We start from the raw sequence: 14,697 nt of genomic DNA, 5'->3' as shown, positions 1-14,697 counted from the left end.
GCCAAAGGTCATTCCTGCTAACTGGCTGCCTCTAACTACCAATCACATCCATGTATGCATGCATATAGACGTAAAATGAAATGTTACTGAGAATAAGAGGCAGATAAACACAATTGTGTACAAATCCAAGAGCTATTTCGAACCAGATGGAGGGGCAAGGGGGCGGGCCAAACACACATGAGCAAGAAACGGCAGCCCAAAAGACCCACTTGATGACCTTGTGGGCTGTCTTAAGACAAGCTTCAGGGCTTGAGCAATCGCTCCAGGATTTAACTGGAGTTTTTTATGATTTTACAGCCTAAAATGCGGAAACCTTTCAGTAAGTTTCTGCAAAAGATGTTTTAAGGCTTAGTTTTATCACAAACACTTAATCAACCTGAAATCTTATGAATTTGTTATCAATGTTGTAAATGTTTATTGTAACTTTAACTTCAAAAATCATAGGATGTCAACAAAAAATGGAAAACAAATACTGTGTTGATGTTTTACTCATTTTATACCGCAGACTCCAAAGTAGACACCAGATGGCAGTTAAAGCAGATACTTAGAGCTCATAGTCCAAATACTGCACTGTTTTAATTTAATAAAACCAATAATAGTAATAATTACTTACAATTACAGAAATAAACACCATCAAAGGCTTCCTTACGGTCTGCTAGTTGAGCAATGCAAATAGAAATGTGTTTTAATTGTCTTACCTTGGATAAATAAATAATAAATTAATATATATATACTGTACATGTAAACTAGGAAGTGAGAACACCAGTGTGTTGCCAAATATTTCTATACTACACTACGCAGAGGGCTCAGCGTTTTAGGCGGGAACCATTGCTTTAAACTATGGGGAAGGATAACAATTGTGTTGTTTGAGCAATAAAGAGTTGATATACTGTTACACGTTACTGTTTCTGCTTCGTCTACACAAAAAACAAACGTAAATTGGATAAGACATGACGTGTGCGTTTGACAAATTTGTTGGGCAAAATGTGCGAGGAGTTGCGGGCGTTGAACAAAGCTGCAAGGCTGCGCATAATTTGCAGGGACTGGTTGAATTTACGTTAATTTGGTGTGCTGGCAACATCGCAAAATCCTGGAGGGACTGCCTTGAGACTGACTTGTCTCTATTCAATATTGCATAAAGTAGGGCTGCACAATCAATCAAATTTTAATCACAATCACAATTGTGGCTGCCACATGTCACGAGGGAGGTGCTGGATATCGAGTCCGAGTGGACCATGTTCCGCACCTCTATTGTCGAAGCGGCTGATTGGAGCTGTGGCCGCAATGTAGTTGGTGCCTGTCGTGGCGGTAATCCTAGAACCTGAAGAAAGAGTCCTATCGGGCTCTTTTGGCTCATAGGACTCCAGAGGCAGCGGACGGGTACCAAGCGGTGTGCGGCTTCAGCGGTCGCGAAGGCAAAAACTCGGACATGGGAGGAGTTCGGGGAAGCCATGGAAAAGGACTTCCGGGCGGCTTCGAAGCGATTCTGGACTACCATCCGCCGCTTCAGGAAGGGGAAGCAGTGCGCTGTCAACACCGTGTATGGTGAGGATGGTGTTCTGCTGACCTCGACTGCAGATGTTGTGGATTGGTGGAGGGAATACTTCGAAGACCTCCTTAATCCCACCAACACGTCTTCCTATGAGGAAGCAGTTCCTGGGGAATCTGTGGTGGGCTCTCCTATTTCTGTTGCTGAGGTAGTTAAAAAGCTCCTCGGTGGCAGGGCCCCAGGGGTGGATGAGATCCGCCCGGAGTTCCTCAAGGCTCTGGATGCTGTGAGGCTGTCTTGGTTGACAAGACTCTGCAACATTGCGTGGACATCGGGGGCAGTACCTCTGGATTGGCAGACCGGGGTGGTGGTTCCTCTCTTTAAGAAGGGGAACCGGAGGGTGTGTTCCAACTATCGTGGGATCACACTCCTCAGCCTTCCCGGTAAAGTCTATTCAGGTGTACTGTAGAGGAGGCTACGCCGAATAGTTGAACCTCGGATTCAGGAGGAACAGTGCAGTTTTCGTCCTGGTCGTGGAACTGTGGACCATCTCTATACTCTCGGCAGGGTCCTTGAGGGTGCATGGGAGTTTGCGCAACCAGTCTACATGTGCTTTGTGGACTTGGAGAAGACATTCGACCGTGTCCCTCGAGAAGTCCTGTGGGGAGTGCTCAGAGAGTATGGGGTATCGGACTGTCTGATTGTGGCGGTCCGCTCCCTGTATGATCAGTGTCAGAGCTTGGTCCGCATTGCCGGCAGTAAGTCGGACACGTTTCCAGTGAGGGTTGGACTTCGGCAGGGCTGCCCTTTGTCACCGATTCTGTTCATAACTTTTATGGACAGAATTTCTAGGCGCAGTCAGGGCGTTGAGGGGATCCGGTTTGGTGGCTGCAGGATTAGGTCTAGATGATGTGATCCTGATGGCTTCATCTGGCCAGGATCTTCAGCTCTCACTGGATCGGTTCGCAGCTGAGTGTGAAGCGACTGGAATGAGAATCAGCACCTTCAAGTCCGAGCCCATGGTTCTCGCCTGGAAGAGGGTGGAGTGCCATCTCCGGGTTGCGGAGGAGACCCTTCCCCAAGTGGAGGAGTTCAAGTACCTCGGAGTCTTGTTCACGAGTGAGGGAAGAGTGGATCGTGAGATCATCCGGCGGATCGGTGCGGCGTCTTCAGTAATGCGGACGCTGTATCGATCCGTTGTGGTGAAGAAGGAGCTGAGCCGGAAGGCAAAGCTCTCAATTTACCGGTCGATCTACGTTCACATCCTCACCTAAGGTCATGAGCTTTGATCACGGGTACAAGCGGCCGAAATGAGTTTCCTCCGCCGGGTGGCGGGGCTCTCCCTTAGAGATAGGGTGAGAAGCTCTGCCATCCAGGAGGAGCTCAAAGTAAAGCCGCTGCTCCTACACATCGAGAGGAGCCAGATGAGGTGGTTCGGGCATCTGGTCAGGATGCCACCCGAACGCCTCCCGAGGGAGGTGTTTAGGGCACGTCCGACCGGTAGGAGGCCACGTGGAAGACCCAGGACACGTTGGGAAGACTATGTCTCCCGGCTGGCCTGGGAACGCCTCGGGATCCCCCGGGAAGAGCTGGACGAAATGGCTGGGGAGAGGGAAGTCTGGGCATCCCTGCTTAGGCTGCTGCCCCCGCGACCCGATCTCAGATAAGCGGAAGAAGATGGATGGAGTTTAAGTAAAACTGTATTGAGATATACTTTTTCGTCCATATCTCCCAGCCCTAATAGTGATAAAATAATGGTGATTATAACTAGAGATGTCCGATATTATCGGCCTGCCGATATTATCGACCGATAAATGCGTTAAAATGTAATATCGGAAATTATCGGTATCGGGTTTTTTTATTATCGGTATCAGTTTTTTAAATGTTTTAAATTTTTTTATTAAATCAACATAAAAAACACAAGATACACTTACAATTAGTGAACCAAGCCAAAAAACCTCCCTCCCCCATTTACACTCATTCACACAAAAGGGTTGTTTCTTTCTGCTATTAATATTCTGGTTCCTACATTATATATCAATATATATCAATACAGTCTGCAAGGGATACAGTCTGTAAGCACACATGATTGTGCGTGATGCTGGACCACTAATAGTACTAACCTTTAACAGTTAATTTTACTAATTTTCATTAATTACTAGTTTCCATGTAACTGTTTTTATATTGTTTTACTTTTTTTTTTTATTCAAGAAAATGTTTTTAATTTCCATCCATCCATCCATTTTCTACCGCTTATTCCCTTCGGGGTCGCGGGGGGCGCTGGAGCCTATCTCAGCTACAATCGGGCGGAAGTCGGGGTACACCCTGGACAAGTCGCCACCTCATCGCAGGGCCAACACAGATAGACAGACAACATTAACACTCACATTCACACACTAGGGCCAATTTAGTGTTGCCAATCAACCTATCCCCAGGTACATGTTTTTGGAGGTGGGAGGAAGCCGGAGTACCCGGAGGGAACCCACGCAGTCACGGGGAGAACATGCAAACTCCACACAGAAAGATCCCGAGCCTGGGATTGAACCCCAGACTACTCAGCACCTTCGTATTGTGAGGCAGACGCACTAACCCCTCTTCCACCGTGTGTTTTTAATTTATTTAGCTTATTTTTTTAAATGTACCTTATATTCACCATACCTGGTTGTCCAAATTAGGCATAATAATGTGTTAATTCCACGACTGTATACATCGGTTGATATCGGTATCGGTTGATATCGGTATCGGTAATTAAAGAGTTGGACAATATCGGAATATCGGATATCGGCAAAAAGTAATTATCGGACATCCCTAATTATAACTTTGGCCATAATTGGGCAGCCCTAGCGTAACATTGTTTTAAGACAGTAAGACAGTCAAAATTGCAGTGGAACAAAACTGCCTTTTGAAAGAGCGCAGGGGACATATTTGTACAGTATAATCTTTCCACGCTTCAAAAAGAATGTCAAAAATATGACATTCATGCCTAGAATATAGTGAGGGTATGTTACCTCTGGCCACATTTATGTTAATCTCTGGACACAATATGTGGCAGGAGGGAATAAATCCTTTGACACTGTGAGTTACTGTGCTTGTAAATACTGCTTGATTACCCATATAGTTTATTATGAAAACAGATCTTAATTTGCTTAAAAAGCCCTCTACCTGTTTTCTAATGGCTTCCAAGTCTCTGTCACAGACAATATCTTCCTTCAGCTGTATCCTGGTCAGTCTGGTGCTCCGTGGGTCTGCAAAAAGTTGGAAGAAGCTCTCCTTTGGTTCAAAGTTACTGTCTGTGTGGACCAGCTCCATGTATCTGTGGAAACAAACCAAGCACAGAGCATCAATAGAAGAATCAGATCTGCAATAATAACCCTTGAGTGGAAAATGTTGATTCAACTAATTACATACACGTTAACCAATTTGTCACAGATTTCACTCGGAAGAAAGATGTCCGAGCGCAGGCAAAGCTTATTCCTCAAACCCTGATAGCACATCGTCTTTTTCAGGTTCCTCAAGCAGAATACGGTTGCCAAAGTCATGAGGCTGTCTGGGTTATCTCCTGCTTTGGCTGCCATGTTTGCCTCTTCGGTAGCTCAGATCCAACACTTGGCAGCGCAGGGAACCTTAAGAATAGAAGTTGAACAGTGAGCAAACTTTTTTTTTTTTAATCACTGCATTTATTTTAAGATTGTATGACTTATAGTCTTTACTACTCCCAAACATTTTTGACATATCAATATGAGTCAATAAATGTATATTTAAATGCAAGGCTGCTTTACTGGGACACTTGACATTGCAAACACAAATTCAGATGACAAGTCCTATATTAATATGCATTATACACTGTATTGCCAAAAGTATTTGGTCACCCATCAAAATGATCAATATCAGGTGTCCTAATCACTTGGCCCGGCCACAGGTGTTTAAAATCAAGCACTTAGGCATGGAGACTGTTTCTACAAACATTTGTGAAAGAATGGGCCGCTCTCAGGAGCTCAGTGATTTCCAGCGTGGAACTGTCATAGGATGCCACCTGTGCAACAAATCCAGTCGTGAAATGTCCTCGCTCCTAAATATTCCAAAGTCAACTGTCGGCTTTATTATAAGAAAATGGAAGAGTTTGGGAACAACAACAACTCAGCCACGAAGTGGTAGGCCACGTAAACTGACAGAGAGGGGTCAGCGGATGCTGAAGTGCATAGTGCAAAGAGGTCGCCGACTTTCTGCACAGTTGCTACAGTGCTTCAAACTTCATGTGACCTTCCAATTAGCCCACGTACAGTACGCAGAGAGCTTCATGGAATGGGTTTCCATGGCCGCATGCATCTAAGCCATACATCACCAAGTCCAATTCAAAGTGTGGGATGCAGTGGTGTAAAGCACGTCGCCACTGCATTCTAGAGCAGTGGAGACGCCTTCTCTGGAGTGATGAATCAGACTTTTCCATCTGGCAATCTGATGGATGAGTCTGGGTTTGAGGTTGCCAGGAGAATGGTACATTTTGGACTGCACTGTGCCGAGTGTGAAATTTGGTGGAGAAGGAATTATGGTGTGGAGTTGTTTTTCAGGAGTTGAGCTTGGCCCTTTAGTTCCAGTGAAAGGAACTTTGAATACTCCAGGATACCAAAACATTTTGGACAATTCCATGCTCCCAACCTTGTGGGAACAGTTTGGGGCGGGCCCCTTCCTCTTCCAACATGACTGTGCACCAGTGCACAAAGCAAGGTCCATAAAGACATGGATGACAGAGTCTGGTGTGGATGAACTTGACTGGCCTGCACAGAGTCCTGACCTGAACCCGATAGAACACCTTGGGGATGAATTAGAACGGAGACTGAGAGCCGGGCCTTCTCGACCAACATCAGTGTCTGACCTCACCAATGCGCTTATGGAAGAAAGGTGGAAAATTCCTACAAACACACTTCGCAACCTTGTGGACAGCCTTCCCGGAAGAGTTGACGCTGTAATAGCTGCAAAAGGTGGACCGACATCATATTGAACCCTATGGGTTAAGAATGGGATGGTACTTGAAGTTCATATGCGAGTCAAGGCAGGTGGCCAAATACTTTTGGCAATGTAGTGTATATTGCACATAAAAACATAGAAGTAATCACAATTAGAGGTGTCCGATAAATGCGTTAAAATGTTATATCAGAAATTATCGGTATCGTTTTTTATTTTATTTTATTAAATCAACATAAAAAACACAAGATACACTTACAAATAGTGCACCAACCCAAAAAACCTTCCTCCCCCATTCACACTCATTCATACAAAAGGGTTGTTTCTTTCTGTTATTAATATTCTGGTTCCTACATTATATATCAATATATATCAATACAGTCTGCAAGGGATACAGTCCGTAAGCACACATGATTGTGCGTGCTGCTGGTCCACTAATAGCACTAACCTTTAACAGTTAATTTGACTAATTTTCATTAATTACTAGTTTCTATGTAACTGTTTTTATATTGTTTTACTTTCTTTTTTATTCAAGAAAATGTTTTTAATTTATGTATCTTATTTTATAAAAACAATTTAAAAGTACCTTATTTTCACTAAACCTGGTTGTCCAAATTAGGCATAATAATGTGTTAATCCCACGACTGTATATATCGGTTGATATAGGTATTGGTAATTAAAGAGTTGTACAATATCGGAATATCGGCAAAAAGCCATTATCGGACATCCCTAATCACAATCAAACCTCAAGAGACAAGTCATTTGACGAAATCCCAAAAGCGCATCCAATTGCAAACACTACAAAAAAACATATTAGCACACTCGCTGGCTGTTGGCTACTTGACAACTTGTACAAACAACAAACCATATTTGCGTAATATTGTGTAAAAAAAATAGTTCTGCTGCTTCCATCCATCCATCCATTTTCTAGCGTGGAGGTTAAAATAAACAACGCATGAAGAAAAAAGAATAAGTTGTTAGCAATATAGCGAGGAGTCCTGTGACAAGCAAGCCACTTAGCGATACACTACAGCAATTTAATCAAATAACACCAACACTAAATAACCAGATAGTACGTAGCAGCAAATGTGTACCTACTTGGTTCACAATTAGCCCACAATACCTGCGAGTAGAACTTGTTTGTCTAAGTTATGCTTCCAGTAGCCGGTAGGGCACATCAGCGGTGTGTTGCAGGTTATGTTAGCTGTCGGGCTAGCGATGACTTTCCCCTGCAATGTTAGCAAACTTAGCCGATGTGGCTAACACGCTACGTACAAACCAGCGTGGAAACGCCGCGAACAGTCAAGTCAGTGGTGTGGACGCGGACGAGCCATTGTGGAGTGCTCTACCTTAGCTTTCGCCAAGGTGTTACGTCTTGAGAACAGCGATAAACGGAGTTATTATCACCCAGTCGTCGTTCAATCTGATGTATTGGTTTTCGGGCTGATGTCAACAAACAGACTCCTCCCACTTCTACTACGACTTGTCCCTTCCGCTTGTCCCTCTTCCTCGCCTCACATCGCTGGGAATGACAGCAAGTGCCACAAATCCTGGGAAATAAAATGTATTTCATTTCATTTCATTTATCTCCTTCATTGGTGTGCATCTTTAATCAATAGACAATTAAACCTCAGCAACTAAACACACATTTACACACCAAGGAACAGGATGAAGACAATCTTATATTTTCCTTCTCCCTTCAACATAATACGTAGTCTTACTTAATGGATGGCATACAAACCAAACAAATACATCCACATATAATGAAAACAAACAACAAAAACACAACAAGTGCAAAACTTCATGAAGTACAAACCGAACAAAAAAAAGTAATATACAAACCCCGTTTCCAGATGAGTTGGGAAAAAGTGTTAGATGTAAATATAAACGGAAAACAATGATTTGCAAATTCCTTTTCAACCCATATTCAATTGAATGCACTACAAAGACAAGATATTTGATGTTCAAACTCATAAACTTTTTTTTTTTTTTTTTTTGCAAATAATTAACTTAGAATTTCATGGCTGCAACACATGCCAAAGTAGTTGGGAAAGGGCATGTTCACCACTGTGTTACATCACCTTTCCTTTTAACAACACCCAGTAAACGTTTGGGAACTGAGGAGACACATTTGTTAAGCTTCTCAGGTGGAATTCTTTCCCATTCTTGCTTGATGTACAGCTTAAGTTGTTCAACAGTCCGGGGGTCTCCGTTGTGGTATTTTAGGCTTCATAATGCGCCACACATTTTCAATGGGAGACATGTCTGGACTACAGTACAGGCAGGCCAGTCTAGTACCCGCACTCTTTTACTATGAAGCCACGTTGATGTAACACGTGGCTTGGCATTGTCTTGCTGAAATAAGCAGGGGCGTCCATGGTAACGTTGCTTGGATGGCAACATATGTTGCTCCAAAACCTGTATGTACCTTTCAGCATTAATGGCGCCTTCACAGATGTGTAAATTACCCATGTCTTGGCCACTGATACGCCCCCATACCATCACAGATGCTGGCTTTTCAACTTTGCACCTATAACAATCCGGATGGTTCTTTTGCTCTTTGGTCCGGAGGACACGACGTCCACAGTTTCCAAAAACAATTTGAAATGTGGACTCGTCAGACCACAGAACACTTTTCCACTTTGTATCAGTCCATCTTAGATGAGCTCAGGCCCAGCGAAGCCGACTGCGTTTCTGGGTGTTGTTGATAAACGGTTTTCGCCTTGCATAGGAGAGTTTTAACTTGCACTTACAGATGTAGCGACCAACTGGAGTTACTGACAGTGGGTTTCTGAAGTGTTCCTGAGCCCATGTGGTGATATCCTTTACACACTGATGTCGCTTGTTGATGCAGTACAGCCTGAGGGATCGAAGGTCACGGGCTTAGCTGCTTACGTGCAGTGATTTCTCCAGATTCTCTGAACCCTTTGATGATATTACGGACCGTAGATGGTGAAATCCCTAAATTCCTTGCAATAGCTGGTTGAGAAAGGTTTTTCTTAAACTGTTCAACAATTTGCTCACGCATTTGTTGACAAAGTGGTGACCCTAGCCCCATCCTTGTTTGTGAATGACTTGAGCATTTCATGGAATCTACTTTTATACCCAATCATGGCACCCACCTGTTCCCAATTTGCCTGTTCACCTGTGGGATGTTCCAAATAAGTGTTTGATGAGCATTCCTCAACTTGATCAGTATTTATTGCCACCTTTCCCAACTTCTTTGTCACGTGTTGCTGGCATCAAATTCTAAAGTTAATGATTACTTGCAAAAAAAAAAAAGTTTATCAGTTTGAACATCAAATATGTTGTCTTTGTAGCATATTCAACTGAATATGGGTTGAAAATGATTTGCAAATCATTGTATTCCGTTTATATTTACATCTAACAAAATTTCCCAACTCATATGGAAACAGGGTTTGTACACCACACGGGATGATACAAAACAAATACAAAACCAGACAAAAAAATAAGTAAAATAATAAATATAAAAGCAAAATGTAAACACTCATGGCTGTCCATATGATCTTATTGTTCTGTCTTTATATATTTTTTTCAATTGGAATATATTTTTACAGTCTTTTATCTCACTGTAAAGAGAATTCCATAGTTTAACCCCCACCACTGATATACACATTTGTTTTAAAGTTGTCCTTGAATACTGATTTTTGGAAATTACCTTTTCTTCTATGCTCTTCATTCTCAGTAGTGATGACAAACATGTTTGGTAGATTTGCTGGTAATGTTTTACTTTTAGCCCTGAACATAACACATAATGTCTGTAACTTTACTAGCTCCTGTAGTTTTAATAAAGCAGAATTAATAAATAATATGTTAGTGTGTTCTAGATAATCTACTTTATGAATAATCCTTATAGCTATTTTCTGTAGTTGATAAAATGCCTTTATGTTACTCTTATATGCATTCCCCCACACTTCCACACAGTAGCTGATACATGGCAATATAAGCGTACAATACAATATATGCATTTCCCTATAATCTAACACATATTTTACTTTATTTAATATAGTAAATGTATAAATCCAACATAAAATTAACTGGGGGGGGGGGGGGGGGGGGGGTCAGCAACCCCCGGCTCTCGTGCCGCCCTAAAAAAGGATTGAAAATGGAAAAAGATCGGGGGAATAATATATATCTTTTTTGTTTAGTATGGTTTTTGTTTGAGGACAAAAATGAAACAAACCTTCCCAATTCTTAGAAAGCCCACTGTTTAATATGTTTAATATGAGTATTTGGTCTACATTGTTTTGTCCTAATTTCGGCGGTTCATGAACTCACCATAGTGTGGACTGTGATTGATTGATTGATTGATTGATTGAAACTGTTATTAGTAGATTGCGAAGTAAGAGAATACATTGGAGATGTCCGATAATATCGGACTGCCGAAATTATCGGCCAATAAATGCTTTAAAATGTAATATCGGAAATTATCGGTTTCGGTTTCAAAAAGTAAAATTTATGACTTTTTAAAACGCCGCTGTACGGAGTGGTACACGGACGTAGGGAGAAGTACATGGCGCCGATAAACCTTGAAGGCACTGCCTTTGCGTGCCGGCCCAATCACATAATATCTACGGCTTTTCACACACACAAGTGAATGCAAGGCATACTTGGTCAACAGCCATACAGGTCACACTGAGGGTGGCCGTATAAACAACTTTAACACTGTTACAAATATGCGCCACACTGTGAACCCACACCAAACAAGAATGACAAACACATTTCGGGAGAACATCCGCACAGTAACACAACATAAACACAACAGAACAAACATCCAGAACCCCTTGCAGCACTAACTCTTCCGGGACGCTACAATATACACCCTCCCCCGCTACCCCACCTCAACCTCCTCATGCTCTCTCAGGGAGAGCATGTCCCAAATTCCAAGCTGCTGTTTTGAGGCATGTTAAAAAAAATAATGCACTTTGTGACTTCAATAATAAATATGGCAGTGCCATGTTGGCACTTTTTTTTCCAAGGTTTGGTTAGGTTTGGTTGCTATCATCATATTGCAGTCATCATACAAGTTTATCATCTGTAACGCAGAACTTTGTTTACATGTAAAATTTTCCACTCCTTTGTCTCATTTTGTCCACCAAAAGTTATGCTGTGCGTGAATACACAAAGGTGCGCTTTGTTGATGTTATTGACTTGTTGGAGTGCTAATCAGGCTATTTAGGCTAGCTGTATATTCATCAGTGGCCTTGTGGTTAGAGTGTCCGCCCTGAGATCGGTAGGTTGTGAGTTCAAACCCCGGCCGAGTCATACCATAGACTATAAAAATGGGACCCATTACCTCCCTGCTTGGCACTCAGCATCACAGGTTGGAATTGGGGGTTAAATCACCAAAATGATTCCTGAGCGTAGCCACCGCTGCTGCTCACTGCTCCCCTCACCTCCCAGGGGGTGAACAAGGGGTCAAATGCAGAGAGTAATTTCACCACACCTATTGTGTGTGTGACTATCATTGGTACTTTAACTTTATATTGCATCATCATGCCTCGTTTATAGGTATATAGATACAATAGAAGGCCTTTTATTGTCACTATACACAGGTACAATGAGATTAAAAGCAACTCCAGTATCAGTGCGACAGTCTACAAATATGCAAAACATAGGAAGGAAAGAAAATAAAAATAGTGCAAAAGGAGGTAAGGTGCACAGTCCGGTCCTGAGAACGAATGTTCTGACTGTCTTGTTTAAATATTAAATATCATACTATATACATACTGTATATACAGAAGCATTCAGATGGTGGGTGTAAAGTAAAAATTGCACACAGAGAGGTGCGAAACTATAAAATCAGTGCCTATGAGAGTTCACCGTGGTTATGGCTTTAGGGAAAAAACTGTTCTTGAGTCTGTTTGTCTTAGACCTGATGACCCTGTAGCGCATGGGTGTCAAACTCTGGCCCGCGGGCCAAATGTGACCCGCCGTGTAATGTCATTTGGCCCTTGAGGCAATATCAAATTAACATTAGAGCTGGTTCCGCTGGTATTATACAGCGGCGGTGCCGCTGTAACACCGCATTCACCGCTAATACTCATACTTGCCAACCCTCCCGATTTTCAGTGCCCCTCTCGAAAGTCTCCCGGGGCAACCATTCTCCCAAATTTCTCCCGATTTCCACCCGGACAACAATATTGGGGGCGTGCCTTAAAAGGTACTGCCTTTAGCGTCCTCTACAACCTGTCGTCACGTCTACTTTTCCTCCATACAAACAGCGTGCCGGCCCCTGTCACATGATATATTCGGCTTCTACACACACATAAGTGAATGCAAGGCATACTTGATCAACAGCCGTTTAGGTCACACTGAGGGTGGCCGCATAAACAACTTTAACATTGTTACAAATATGCGCCACACTGTGAACCCACACCAAACAAGAATGACAAACACATTTCGGGAGAACATCCGCACCGTAACATAACATAAACACAACAGAACAAATACCCAGAACCCCTTGCAGCACTAACTCTTCCGGGAAGCTACAATATACACCCTTCGCTACCACCAAACCCCGCCCACCTGAGCCCCGACATTAATGAACTAGCATCCCAGAAAAGATGGCAGGTATCTGGCTTGGGCACATCAGATTAGATCAGTGTGTTGCAAACTGAGCAGTAAAAAGTCCTGAATGGTTGGTTTATTCATTGTTATTTTATTTTCAAATTTATTAGCCTGTGGAAAAAGTTAGTCAGAAGGCTGCAAATAAAAAGAGGCATTCCATTTTTTATTTAAATTGTGTTTAATATACCATTGATGCTTTTTCGTTTGTTTTTTGAAAGTTGATTTTGCACTATTAAGTTATATAAGCGTTGCTTGTTCCATATTCTGTGTTAAAGCAAATCAGTGTAGCAAACTGAGCAATGATTAATGTTTTATTCATGCACTTTCTCTTGCTACTTCAAGGCTTGAATGTTTGATTCATTCATTATTGTTATTTTATTTTGAAATATATTATTAGCCTGTGGAAAAAGTTTATTTTGATATTTACCTCAGAAGGCTGCAAATAGAAAAGAGACATTGAATTTAAATTGTATTTCATATGCCGTTGATATTTTTGAATTATTATTATTATTATTTGAAACTCAATTTTGCATGTCACTATAAAGTTATATAAGCCTTGCTTGTTCAATATTCAATGCAAAACTTGTTTGGGTCCCTATTAAAAGGTTAATTTGTTCAACCTTGGCCCGTGGCTTTGTTCAGTTTTACATTTTGGCCCACTCTGTATTTGAGTTTGACACCCCTGCTGTAGCGCCTTCCTGAGCTCATAACTGAGCTCTTTTAATTTCCTTTACTTTCATCCTCTTTGTATATAATTTAGTTTTGCATGTCTCATGACACATTATCTGTATGTAATATTGGTTGCATTTCAGATAGTTGTTGGTATGCCATTTTTTTTCCCGACAACATCTATACCTTTGGCCATTAAAAGCCAGTAATTTCCAGGAGTTATCTCACCTTCTAAGTAGCCTCTGATTTACTAATGGTTTCTAATGTTGTAAAAATGTGTAGAATAATTATAAAATGTCAACATTTCTGTCAACGAAGCTGCGTCACATAGTCATTTTGATAGGAGGCTATTATAGCTAATATAGACACTTACATCATGTGTTGCCTTCATTATAACAATTTTATACAGCTTTTAATTTTTTGCGGCTCCAGACAGATTTGTTTTTTGTATTTTTGGTCCAATATGGCTCTTTCAACGTTTTGGGTTGCCAACCCCTGGGCCTTAAACACTGAAAAACATAGCATTTATTGCTTGTTGAAAATTCCTGAAATTAGACTTTACTATGAAATACAGTATTTATATTTAAATTGTTCAGAAATGTAATATTTTACACAATTGTGCTAGTTAACCAAACTATAATTTAAGTGTATAGTTTTTTTAATTTTATATTTAGTTTTTGTTTCTTTAAGTATAACATGCTTTAATCGTGTAGTCGTGTTTAGTCGTAGTTTTTTTATTAATTATTTTATATTTATTTATTTTTATTTTTTTAAGTAAAAAATGCTTTAGTCGTGTCCCTGGGTTTTTATTGGCCCTCAATTTGTTTGAAAATTAAATCAATTTTTGTTAATAATGAGCTATATTAGATATAACACTAACAACTATTTGCATTGTCACCTACAACACAAAAGCTAAGATAACAATGTTTTTTTTTCCAAATAGCTCAGCATATACTGTAGTGATGTACATTGAATTTGTGTTATTG

At 41.3% G+C, this 14,697-nt stretch overlaps 1 protein-coding gene across 3 annotated transcripts in view; it reads right to left on the bottom strand.

Moving 5' to 3' along the window:
• zer1 (zyg-11 related, cell cycle regulator) overlaps positions 1–7,951 on the bottom strand; it is a 38,892-nt gene extending 30,941 nt beyond the window's left edge. The window contains exons 1-3 of one of the 3 annotated variants that reach the window (XM_061980629.1): positions 7,801–7,951; positions 4,898–5,112; positions 4,652–4,802 (exon numbers count right to left, since the gene is read on the bottom strand). In XM_061980629.1, the coding sequence (XP_061836613.1) occupies positions 4,652–4,802; positions 4,898–5,064 (318 nt within the window). In that variant the 5' untranslated portion in view covers positions 5,065–5,112; positions 7,801–7,951. Of the gene's footprint in view, positions 1–4,651; positions 4,803–4,897; positions 5,113–7,549 lie in introns of all 3 variants that reach the window. The other 2 variants (XM_061980631.1, XM_061980632.1) reach the window with 2 other exon arrangements.
• Positions 7,952–14,697: the final 6,746 nt, after the last annotated feature.

The sequence above is a fragment of the Nerophis lumbriciformis genome, linkage group LG20 (genome assembly GCF_033978685.3).
Source record: "Nerophis lumbriciformis linkage group LG20, RoL_Nlum_v2.1, whole genome shotgun sequence".
NCBI classification, from domain to species: Eukaryota; Metazoa; Chordata; class Actinopteri; order Syngnathiformes; family Syngnathidae; genus Nerophis; species Nerophis lumbriciformis.
This window is presented reverse-complemented; position numbering and strand designations above follow the sequence as displayed.